Below are 13,019 nucleotides of genomic sequence, written 5' to 3' on the forward strand. Positions count from 1 at the left end.
GTGTGTGTATTTTTTTTTTCATTCATTGAGAAATGCCTTCTCGGGAGATAGATCGGGTGCGAAGCTCTCTGGGACAGGCCGGAGCGGGCAGCGCGATAGATGATAGATGCGAGGTTAGCCGAGGGAGCGCAATGAGCGGAACCACTCTGCGGAAACTCCAAAAACAGACATCGATTGTGCTCCTCCTGGTGTGGCGTGTGTGGTTGTGCGCGAGCAAATTGTCAAATGAGTGTATTTTGTTTAGCTTCGGAAGGCACCAGACCACCACCGCCAGCTAAACCACGCGAAAAAGGGCCGTTTTCACCCCCGTTTCGGGCGCAGCAACTGTACATAGAGTAAAAGGCTGGCCCCAGAGGGTGGTTCCCACTGGTGTGAAATTCTGTGCCGTGTGCGTACCCCACCGTGCTGCCGTAGTGGAGCGCACCTCGTGAAAAAGAAACGCCTGAGCGCGCGTCCCTATCCTGTTGCCCGTGTGTGTGTGTTTGTACGTGCGTGTGTGTGCGTTGAAGTTTAGTGTGCTGCGTTGGTGTTCTTTTGTTCGTGGTTTTGTGCTCCCCAACTAAAAAAAAAAAAACAGAAGAACAACCAAACCAAGTTTAGCCTCCGAGTCTTCTGAAGCTGCACACTTAGTTAGTTTTTCTGGCACTCTTGTGGACACACACACACACACAAACCCATATGCGCGTACACATACCGAGCGTGCACGCACGTACCACGCCACAGCCGTACGCACTACCGAAACGCTAGAACGGCAAATCTAGCAGGCGGCGACGAAAGCAGCAACAGAACCTGTGGTGGTTACCACCCAAACCCCACCGCGGGCAGGAAAGCGAAAAGCAGAAACACGGCAAATGTAAAATATACAGAGCGCAACACACACCAACACCCAGAAAACGCAGCAAAGAAGCAGAACGCAGTTCGTCCTCAAACAAAACATCGAATTTTTCACTAAGTTAAAACCCGTCGTTTGCACGCATCGGAAGAGCAAGCAGCATTGTGATGTTTGTCGTTGTACAAATGTTATTGTTAGTGAGAGCACAGTGACCGCATAGCAACAAACGGAGGGAGGGCAGAAGCAGAAGCAGGGGCAGGACGGCGGGCAGAAGCAGATTGTTGCCAGTTGAAACGAAAGCAAACGTTCTTGTTAGAGTTATTATTATACATATATTATATACATACACAGCAGTATACACCAGTATATATACACGCGCATATACATATATATACACCAATATACACACTTCCGAAAAGGCAAAACGTAAAACCCTAAAAAGCAAACAAAAAGTAAGACACGCACTGTAGGACAGTTACACGCACAGCACAGGTGTCCGCGATCCGGAAGCTAGAGCATCCTTTTTCTCCCCGCCCTGCACGCGTGTGTGTGTGAGAGTGTTAGTGTGTTTGTGTGTGTGTGTTTCCGCGTCACGGGTTTCGCGTGTCCCCCGTGTGTCCCAGCAACAGCAGCAGCAGCAGCAGCAGCAGCGGCGAAGCAGAGCAACAACAACAACTTCCCAGCACATCCCCAGCACCCCAAAAAAAAACCCCACTTTTGTAGTGTGATCAACCAACGAACGTACGAACGAAACGCAGCAACAAAATACAACAAAAATCCACCAAGATGGGCGAAATGGATAGGAATAACAAGAAGATTTTACAAAACATTAAAATGCCCGAGCAAAGCAATGACTACCGAGTGGTACGAGTGTAATGTATAAAAAACACCAACACCCTTCCCCCTTTTTCCATGCTGCTGCTTCCCACTAGACCACTAGGCAACTAGATGATGCCGCCCGTTCCCCATGGGTAGAGCGTTCCTGAGCCGATTGCTGCAGGCTCCCGCCTAGCCCATCAAAAGGCCTCAGAGGTTGGGTTGGGTTAGGTGCGGTGTGTGTCAAGCGGCATTCAGGCGTTCCTTGAAGGGCGTGCATACTAGTGGCAACTAGCGTTTAGTTTGCGTTTTAGTTGTTTTGTTTTTGCTACTGCATGCCCCCAAACCGTGCCCGATTCGCATACGTACTAAGAGAAAAAACTTCTTTTCTGTGTTTTCTTTTGTTTGTTTGTGTGTGTGTGCGTGTGTTTCTTCTTCGTTTCATGCTCCGAACGGCCAACGGCTTGCTACTGGGACTGCAAACCCCTGGAGGTGGTGTTCGGTGCGGGCGGTGTCGGCAAAAGCTCACTGGTGCTTCGATTTATCAAGGGAACGTTCCGTGAGAGCTACATTCCCACCATCGAGGATACGTACCGGCAGGTAAGAGGGGCCAGCTCGGGCTTTTTAATCGGTGCACACCAACAAAAAAGAGGGGGTTCGTCGTTTCACGCTCGGAGTCTAATTTTCATTCTTTTCTTTTTTTAGGTGATAAGCTGCAATAAAAACATCTGCACACTGCAAATCACCGACACGACGGGTTCGCATCAGTTCCCGGCAATGCAGCGGCTGTCCATCACGAAGGGTCACGCGTTCATACTGGTGTACTCGGTCTGCTCGAAACAAAGCCTCGAGGAGCTGCGACCGATATGGAGCTTAATCCGAGAGCTGAAGGTACGGTGAAGTGATGGAAGTGGTCAGGGATGGGGGATGAAAGCGCTTGCTCATATTTGCCAATTTTTGCCAGGGTGAAGAAATATCCCAAATACCGGTAATGCTGGTGGGCAACAAATGTGATGAAAGCGAAGACTTGCGGGAGGTGACCAACATCGAAGGTCAGACGGAGGCCGCTACCTGGGGCGTCTCGTTTATGGAAACGTCCGCCAAAGAGAACCACAACGTTACCGAGCTGTTTCAGGTAAGTGTGGCCAGCAAAAAAAAAAAACACTGTACTTACGCTCTAATTTAATTGAAATGCGTTTGCTTCCAAAACAAAATAATCGTGCAATCAACAGGAGCTGCTCAACATGGAAAAGAACCGCAACGTATCGCTCCAGCTGGACGGGAAGAACAAGAAGAAAAACAAGAAGAAAATGATGAAGGAGCAGGCCAAAGAGGAAAAGCTGCTGAAGGAAAAGAAGGAAAAGCAGCTGCAGCGAGAGAAGGAAAAGGGCAAGGAGAAGGAGAAGGACAAGGAAAAGCAAACGAAAGACAAGGACAAAGCGAAGGACGGTGGGAAGGACAAGGGTGCGGCTGGCCAGCAGGCGGCCGGAGCGGCACCGGCCGGTGGCGAGGGCAGCGGCACACTAAAGGAAAAGTGTAAAGTGATGTGAAAAGCTGGGCCAAAACCAAACCGCCTGGAAGGTGGGGCCGCGAACGGCCCACGTCTACGGGTTGACCGTTGACGATGATGGTGATGATGATGATGACGCTGACCAGTACCGAAACAATGACGGCACGCTTACTCAACCAATGATCGCGTGTGGACGTGTCCGCACAATCGAACTTCGTTATATTATTGATATTATATGAGGAAAAAATCGCGATGCAATTGTGCAACGAGGCTAAATCGAGTACTTACACGCAACACAGACACAAACACTCACACACACACTCACACACTCACAGCTAAACGCACGCATCACAGATGCAGCTGATCGTAGGAAGAAATCACATGCTGGATCATATGTGCAGGTGATGCAGCAGAGAGGAACCGAATGGCGATTTATGCAAAGCATCTCGGGACGGCTGCTTCATCATGATCCAAATCTAAATACTTGAATGAAATCGTAAACGTATCGCGCGTACGCAACAAGCAATCGACATGATAGGGATGGGTAAGGGAAAGCGAACTCACACGAAAATACACAAACACATACACACAGACAAACAAACACACACACCCACACACACACGCATATTGCATTGATAAGCAAATGGTTCGGGAGTATTATTCTTACGACAGCATTCATATATACAATGAAAGAAAGCAAGCAAGCAAGCAAGAAAGAAAACAACCAAATACCAAATTCTCTTAGCTATATCTCTTAGCTTACCAACTAATACACACGAATCGAATAGACGCTTAACTGAAGTGCACTAGATATAACAAAAGCAAAACCAACAAAAAAAAACCCAAAACCCGTAGGAAAATTAACAATAACAATGATTATATTTTGCTTCAAATAACAAATAATAAATCGTTGAGATAATCACTAGTGTGAGATCGTTACTAACTTGTGTGCGATAGTCCAAAAGCTTTGCCGAAACGAGGTAGTGCAGAGAGTTGCAGTAGCGCAATCGGAGCGACCGTGTCAGGTATGCTGTATTTTTAAGGGCTTTTCTTTGAGTTAATCTAGATAGATCAACCTTCAACAGAGCGCTGCTTGGATTTGTTGCATTAAGTCTCGTGTACAGACACAGTCGAGAAACCCGTCGCTTCGTTCATTCCCTTGTCCTTCTAAGCTCATGTAGCGTTATGTAAAGCTTTAATAAAGCTTTATAAATTACAACAACTACAAACACTTGTCGGTATGTGTTTTTAAGTGTATTTACTATTGGCATTACAGGTTTCTCTTGCCTTCAAAGAGTATTTAAATTGAAGATGGTAGCACCCTTTCGAGTGATTCGGGGATGTTATTAAATGTCACAGTCTGTGCAAAAGGAGCAAGAAAATATTACCCTATTTTACGGAAACGCTCTTCAAAGGATGCCATCGACTTGAAGTTAAGTAGATATTCTATATGCATTTTGTATTGAACTAGAAAAATACCGTCTATGACAACAGCATTGAAGATGCACATTGACCAGTTGATTGTGCATTGCAATGAGAAATAATCAATGATGTGTTCATATGAAGTCTATGATTCAATTGCACTACTCGATTGATTCTGTCAGTTGCAGGTGTAGGTTTTCGGGGACCCATTCACGGGACTACTCTATTCACTGTTTTTGTATATGCTGTACTGATCATTCACAGGACCTCAAATGCTCAGTCCTCCTACCGTTAAAACCCGCCACTAATCCAAAGTATGCGATACTTGGTGTGCTTTAAGTTACATCACGATACTACTATCATTTTAAAAGCTTTGTTTAATTGATGTGATTATTGGACGTGTTTGATATTTTTTTAACATATTGGACAAAATATACATAAAAAAATATTTTTAGTTAAATTTATATCTTGCAAACAGTTTTTCAGTATAAACATACGATGTAACATGGTACTCATTTTTCCCCCTTGTATAGATATTAAACCATTTTCCATAGGACTTCGCTATACGCGAATGGTAAAGTCACTCTAAAATGATTCGTTCCGCAGAAAAACGTGATAATGGTATATGATAATGGTTGTACCTTGATTTTCTTTTTTGTAACAAAAAATCTAGTTAGATCAAACAAAGCCCTCCGTTATGGCAGCTATGGAAGTAATAATTTTTGATAAGTTAATCCCATCCATTGTTTAAGATTGGTTAACATCATGTGTTTGAACATTGTTGTTGCATAAATTCGAACACAATGGTGATGTATATCTAAAAATCGGCCAGTAATACTGAGCAGCGAACATAACAGTAATGCTCACACTGATCTCACTGCTAGAAGAGGTTTCATATAATCATGTTTCCAAAGCCTTCAATAGTTTGTTAGTTATTCTCCGTAGCAAGCATGAGAGATGTTAACAAACATTTGCACTATAGCAAAAATGATGCATCTAATGATAATTGCCATGGTTAAACCTTTCCTTCTTCAAAGACTTTACGATCTAAGCGGTAATATCTGGCTAAACTTTCTTCTCTGTTAGATTCGTAAAATATTTCCTGGAGTCAAAACGATATCATCCTTACAAACATAAAGACAGATATATACATAAAGACAAACATTGTTATTTTTCAGATAAGATACCATGAAAATTTCGACAAATGAATTGCCTATGCCTATAAGCTGATAAGCTTAACCGTTATGATGCCCTTAGTCGAATTCACTACAAAGTATCTGAAAACATTTATAACTATTTTTTTAAGTATACATTATTGGGTTATAATTTTTGCCGGTCGTGGATACCAAACCAATTACTTTTGTAGCCACTCAACGCTGCAGAGGTAGAAATGTAACGTGTAAGAGATATAATGCCACGCAGAGTAAGGAAATTAAAAACTACTCATTGTGTTTGAGCATGAACAAATCCTCATACGATGCAATGTAACAATTCTTACACTTGTCCCGCTTACGATTAAGATAGTGATCTATATGGAACATGTATACGGTATTTCCACTGCACAGTATTCACAACAAGCCCTAACAGAACGTTAGAACGACCTCTTTGGTCGGAGATTGCAAAATGTAGGACATTGGCTATCATCTTCACCGATTGAAGCTAGGGCAATCAGTTACAGTTTCGCGACGACACAGTGCGGTTCAGTTCTTGTTGCTGGTTAAGACAGAATTCAGTTACCGGGAATTTCTATCTCATCTTGCAAGTATGAGTGGCTCACTGGATTGGTTTCCTCTATTGCTTTGCTTGCTGTGTGTTGTCGTGTCGCAAACACGTGCACAGAACAACCATTTAACGTGCGGTAAACGCAAAGTAAAGACGGAATATCTCATTCAAAATGGCATAGACGCTAAGGCCGGTCACTGGCCGTGGCATGTAGCCATCTTCCATAGAACGTCGGGAAGGATGGAGTATGCTTGCGGTGGATCTATTATCGATGAGAGCACCATTCTCACAGGTATCACGATCACAGCTACGATCGCTGTGTTGTAGTGTAACTAACGGAATACAATGTATATTTGTTCCCTTTTCCCAAGCGTCTCATTGCGTGTACACCAAAAGCGGTGTGCTTTCGGTATCGCGAGTGTCCGTGGACGTGGGACGAATCCATCTAAACGAAACAAGCAACTATACGCAAACACACGCCGTGCGTCAGATAATAGTGCATCCGAGGTTTAGCCAACACAGCATCATCAACGACATTGCGCTGATCAAGCTGCGCACGAACATCACGATGAGCAAGTACGTGCAGCCGGTCTGTCTGTGGACCATGGACAGCAATCAGACGTTGATCGTGGGAAGAAGCGGTACCATCGTTGGATTCGGGCTGAACGAACGGGACGTTGTGTCCGATCAGCTCAAACAGGCACTGGTAGGCGTGCAGGATGCGTTGACGTGCATTGCAAGCGATCGGGATGTGTTCGGAACTCACCTGACAACGGACATGTTCTGTGGTATGGGCCAGAATGGTGCAAGCGCATGCAATGGAGATAGCGGTGGAGGAATGTTCTTCGAAGTCGGTGGAAAATGGTACGTCAGAGGCCTGGTGTCTTTCACGCCCCTAAATGCCAACACCAAACCGTGCGATCCGCGTAAGAACACCGCCTATACTGACGTGGCAAAATACTTGGATTGGATTAAACAGTACATTGATCAGCGTGTGCTTTCGTTCGAGAATGATGTGCTGCATGTAGACTACGAGGAAAAGCTAAGGCTGTTCAACTTTGAAACGTGCGGTGTGAAATCATATTCGACAGGTAACAATGTTTCGAGTTGGACACTGCCATGGCTTGGGTTTGTCAAAACTCCGAACACCGTCGTTCCTAGATGTACCATTACGCTCATTAGCGATTCTTATGCGGTTGGATCTGCGCATTGTTTAGATAACGTCGGTTCCGAGTAAGTATAGTTGTACTATTTGTAACAAAGCTTATATTGTTTACCAGTATTCATGCCACTTTTCGACAATTTAGAGCGTTTATCGTGCTCGGTAGCTTGTCAGAATATTCGAAGGATGAATGCTTCGTTCCCAATGGGACGACCATATGTACTCATGCTGCACAAGTACGCGGAATGCAACGAATCATACTACACCCAAAGTTCGACAGGAACACATATGCTAACAACATCGCACTGATCGAGTTGCTGAGTCCAGCAGACACTACACAGTCTTATGTGCAGCCTATCTGTATGCCCGTAACGTCTGAGCTTCGATCGAACGCCAAAACTAACTTGCACGTAGCTGCATTCTTGAAAGATGAGCTGACGTACACAACTTTACTCGTGAGGTACATCGAGTCTGTCGATTGTGTGACACGGTACTCCGAACGACAAATTAGGCTTAATCTCGATAGCAACCAGTTCTGTGCAGAAATCTCGAACAAGCAGGAAGAACAAAATTGCGTTCCTCTGTTCGCGGGAGTACCGCTCCAGGAAAGAAGGATATTCAATGGCACGGAGCGATACTTTCTGCGGGGAGTTGAGTTCCATGGATCACACTGTGAATCAGTGGTACCGTCCATTTATAATGATGTGGAAGCTTATCTCGACTGGATACTGTACAACATGAGGTACAGCATGCTAGACACGACGGGGGATGCTAGAAATTTTACAACCAACCAAACACTTGAGTCAGAATGGAGCAACGTGCGGCAGCAGCCGGGAAAGGAAAAGTTGCGTTTATTCAATATGGACACCTGTGGATTAGTCAACAAAGGTGCTGATATCATTCCACAGTTGACGTTCACTCCTTGGCACGGGATATTATGGGATAGTGAAAGTGTTACTCGTTTATCCTTGTCGGTACGTAGTACGGTCGTACTTATAAGTGAATGGTATGCGTTGGCCCCGAAGTTCATTGTGCAAAACGATGCATACTGGTAAGTGATCTAGCGTGAAGTGGTTTAAGTGACCTATCGCGAATGAGTTTTTTACCATTTCTCTGCAGGCGAATAGTTGTTCTAGGACTGCAGCCCCACACTCTCACCAACTGTACCCCTAGCACATGCGAACAAACACACCAACTGGTGGAAATCAAGAATATTATCCTCCCTTCTCCAATCAACAATTCGAGACAGATGTTTGCATTGTTGGAGTTTGTCGAGCCCGCTAATCTAAACATTCCATACATCAGACCGATCTGTTTGCCCTTCATGGATCAATTGTATAAACATGTACCCTCACATATGATTATGTCGTCGTATTACAATAACATCCTAAGCAAAAGGATAGCATTGATTGACACTCCGACCTGCCAGCAACGATTTCTGGTTGAGAGATTTTACTTCGAGTTTAACAATCTAACTGTGGAGTGTGCAGTCGAGGAGGAAATGTTCAGACAAATGCCTTTACCTGCCACCTTGGGCAGTCTGTTACAGATGCCAGTACGGTATGGAGGAAAAACACAATATTTTTTGTACGCAATCAATACGGTATATCCGGCTAGTTTCGATTTCTTGGTCTTTGGTCCGTACGTCTTCACGCGGTTTGAGATGGGCAACATTGAGTGGATCTTAGAAAATATGGAGGAAAAAGTTCGCCAAACTTCATTCCTCACTACGACAGGGAATACACGTGTGAATTTGAAACCAGTTCAGCATACATCTAGCCAGGCTTTGTACGACTTCAACACGTGCGGTGAATCATCTCCCAGCTACCTAACACCATGGACGGGGGGCGTCTACTATGATAAGTTGGAATTCGAAGGGGGAACCGGTTTGGTAACACTAATAAACGAGTGGTACGCCGTTGGTCCTGCATCTTGTTTCGATAATTCTAGTGCACAGTAAGTATAGCTGTGTGGTGTGATAAGAAATGCTAGGCAATATATCTTTTATGTTGGTTGCAGGTTCATTATAGTATTTGGATTTTTTGGCAAGGCTATCGAGAGAGAGTGTGATATAACGAATAACACTGAATTATGCAATGTTCCTCCTCAAAGTGTTACGGTCCAGAAGGTATTCAATCACCCACTCTATAATGGAACCAGAAACCATGATATTGCGTTGGTTAAGCTCGCCACTCGTGTGGATACAAGTCGTCCGAATGTGAAGCCCATTTGTTTACCGATCACTGACGCAATTCGTAGCTATGATGTATCAAACCTTGTCATACGTAAGTCCAGTTTTGAACTTACCAAAGTGGATGATAGATACGTTGACACAGAGGAATGTCAGAAACGATGGCAAGGTTTGAAGGTGAGGTTTGCCGTCGATGAATCAAAGCATTGTGTGATTCAACAACGAACGATGGAAGAAACATGTATCACTATAAATGCTGGTGACTCGCTGCAATCACTTCAAACAATGGCATCAGGTGACAGACACTTTTTGCGCGGATTTGCTACAGCCAGGCCATCACATTGTAGTATATACTATCCCGTAGTTTACACTAACACAGATACTTATTTAGATTGGATATTGAAAATTATGGAGCAGCCAGCCGATCTACCGTTCGATCTGCGAGACAAACTTATTTTTTACAAAGAAGTGATCAGTTTATTTTTTTTTCAAGGAGCCCTACAATGCAGCTAGATTAAATAAAACTATATATTTGTTATTGCTATATATTCTACTACGTTCGGTTTATATTGCTTTATGTTTCCATTGCGGAGCTAGTAAGTAAGCATATTTTTTTCTATGGCTCTAGCTCCAGCTGATCAACGATAAACGCAACGATCATTGGCTGGATAAGCCAGCATATTTTTGTAAGCATATTTTTTTCTATGGCTCTAGCTCCAGCTGATCAACGATAAACGCAACGATCATTGGCTGGTATGATTGAATTCCCGCATTCTCATAACATGTACCAACTTAGGTATCCTGCCGGACTTTGGCTACTATGGGATCCTAGAGTAAGAAAGAGAAAGAATGTAATGTATGATAGTAGAAGCCAGGCGGAGTTGAGCAATGTATAAAGAAGGTTGTGTTCTGGTAACGGTCAAGGTGGTGTGCGTTTGGGTGTACCCGATACTAGTAGGATATCACAGCATCCTAGAATCTATTCGTAACGGGGGCGTACGTCCCGACACTCATTTTCATTCATGTTTATGACGAACTAGATGGTTGATGTAGTTATTTAGCGCGGCGTTGTAGGACCGGACGAACAGATTGAAAGATACCAGCCTTTGCCACCTTCAGCATGATTGGTTTGCCGTACAGCTCAGCATGCTCGTGGTACATCGTTCTACTCCGCATTCCATACTTGAACACACCGCCAAGATGGTCCGAAGGATGTACGTCCATTGGAACCTGTTTCAATTTGATCTGAAATCATCCAGATTTGGTTCGATTTATGCCGACCCATCCGGCCTCATCGGGAATCGTTTGGGATCTTCTGGACCCATCCAGGTCGTCAAAATTCGTCCGTAGTCGACCGGAATCGTCTGGAGCCATCTGGACTCATTCGGACATTTTCCAATTCCATAGGATCATTTTTCGATTCGATAGGATATGTGGGCAGCCGTGCCGACCCTTGGTCTTGCCATGATAGTTGCATTACCATCGAACGACGTCCAGAAGACGACAGTGTGTCACGTGTACCGACCTGTGGACGTTAATAATAGTAGCCATTTTATGATAATTGTTTTGAACAGAATCAGTATTACGCGATAGTGATGGGTAAAGTTGGCAAAAATCCGGATCCGACTCCGATAAATTCGTAATCGACTCCAGAGGTAGGTTCGCGCTGAAATATCCCGAGTCGTTCGGAATCGTCCGAAATGACCCAGAGTCCTCCGGAATCGCCCGGAGTCGTCCGGAGTCGTCCGGAGTCGTCCGGAGTCGCCCGCAGTCATCCGGAGTCATTCGAAGTCGTTCGGAGTCGTTCGGAGTCCTTTCACAACGAAAGGAAATGTTTGATCACAAGCACATTAAACCACACGGATCCTGTTGATTCCGACCAACTCCGATTCCGAACGACTCTGAACGACTCCGACGACTCAAAACGACTCCGACTCCGGGCGACTCTGGACGACTCTGAACGTCTCCGGACGACTCCGGGCAGATCTAGTGGCTCCATTTTGCCTGAGTCGAAATCGGATTAACAATAGTCGGAGTCGGATCGGAGTCGTGGGTGCGCTCCATACAGCATATCACTATTACGCGACATCGCGGCTCTGGACTGGGTGTGATATTTTTCCTGGAAATCGCGTGATGCGACTTACGCGGAAATTCGAGGTAAGCGGTATTTTTGCGGCCGTATTCGGTTCCCACTTTTGTAACGTAAATGCCACGTTAGTTTGTCGGTGTTGTTAAACTGTATGTGCACTGTGTAACATTTTGATTGTGTTCACCGAATGAACATTCAAATAATAGTTGGCCAATAATAGCCATATTTCGGTAATGCTATTTGTTCATTGTCGGTAGCCGGTAGTTTATCGGAGAATGAACTACAAAATTACATAATTCAAAGACACATACACATACATTAGTTCAGTTAGACTTGAAAATGGAACGTACGCAGCCACTTAACGGACGATGGGCTGCGAATGTTCAAAACCAACTATGGGACGCATGGAGAAACAGCGGCCAAAATCATGCACCACCCATGGCAGCTGTCATACGCGACCTGCAATGTGGCCAGATTATTTTGGCGGATTTCGGTAGGAGCACCAATATTTTATCTGTAGTTTTCGGTAGGTTAAAATTCGAAACTCAGGGGGGGGGGGGAGTGCTAATGCGTAAAATAAAAGTTCCATGTCACGAGAATATGCATCCTTTCACTAGGAACATTGTACTAGGAATTCAAAGCCAAAGAAGGACTAAGATGCACATTTTCTTCGTGGCAACCCAAGCGCCACAGATTAAGCTTAAACGACTGGAAAATTGAATATCCATAGAAAAAAAATGAAAGCTCCACAGCTTCATTGGTTTGATCAATAGATGGCGTATTGAAACTGATTATTATATTGCTATCCTTTTCTTGCAATGTGTTTCGACAAGTTTCATCTTATCATGACCTATATAGCCTTCTAACTTTCCGAGCAAAAATCTATATGAATGGTCGTGCGGTCAGATACGTGGGTACCTCATTACTCAAATCTCACTTGCTTCAGTGCTGGTGGTTTCCGTTGGAGTTTAGTATTTAAACGATCGTATTAATGCTGGTAGGGCCAAATCCGTGTGAAGGGAAGCGCACAGCGCGCTAAGAAAGAAACGAGCGGGAGGAGGTTTCAGTCCAGCGCAGCGCAACTCGCTGGAATCAAGTGGGGTACCAGTTCAGCGCAGCACAAGCCGAAAGAAACGGAAAGGATGGGGTATGAGCCAATTTTAATATTTAGCCCAAAACAACGGACTTCGGATACGATCTTGAGCCGGACCCCCACAATGTGTTTCTACCTACACCTCGCCTGAAAATTTCATTCTCTTTGTCTGTCGGGTAAGC

The 13,019-nt window shown here is 44.6% G+C and overlaps 2 protein-coding genes across 2 annotated transcripts; both read left to right on the forward strand.

Moving 5' to 3' along the window:
- Nucleotides 1-42: 42 nt before the first annotated feature.
- On the forward strand, nucleotides 43-4,101 carry LOC120895955 (GTP-binding protein Di-Ras2). The gene is made up of 5 exons (XM_040299714.1): nucleotides 43-1,696; nucleotides 2,141-2,248; nucleotides 2,354-2,539; nucleotides 2,613-2,783; nucleotides 2,881-4,101. The coding sequence occupies exons 1-5, from the start codon at nucleotides 1,619-1,621 to the stop codon at nucleotides 3,196-3,198; spliced, it is 861 nt and encodes a 286-aa protein (XP_040155648.1). The 5' UTR covers nucleotides 43-1,618; the 3' UTR covers nucleotides 3,199-4,101.
- A 2,143-nt stretch (nucleotides 4,102-6,244) lies between these two features.
- LOC120897233 lies at nucleotides 6,245-10,203 on the forward strand. Its single transcript, XM_040301928.1, has 5 exons — nucleotides 6,245-6,594; nucleotides 6,674-7,535; nucleotides 7,610-8,515; nucleotides 8,584-9,420; nucleotides 9,484-10,203. The coding sequence occupies exons 1-5, from the start codon at nucleotides 6,345-6,347 to the stop codon at nucleotides 10,166-10,168; spliced, it is 3,540 nt and encodes a 1,179-aa protein (XP_040157862.1). The 5' UTR covers nucleotides 6,245-6,344; the 3' UTR covers nucleotides 10,169-10,203.
- Nucleotides 10,204-13,019: the final 2,816 nt, after the last annotated feature.

This window comes from Anopheles arabiensis, chromosome 2 (genome assembly GCF_016920715.1).
Source record: "Anopheles arabiensis isolate DONGOLA chromosome 2, AaraD3, whole genome shotgun sequence".
In the NCBI taxonomy this organism is placed as follows: Eukaryota; Metazoa; Arthropoda; class Insecta; order Diptera; family Culicidae; genus Anopheles; species Anopheles arabiensis.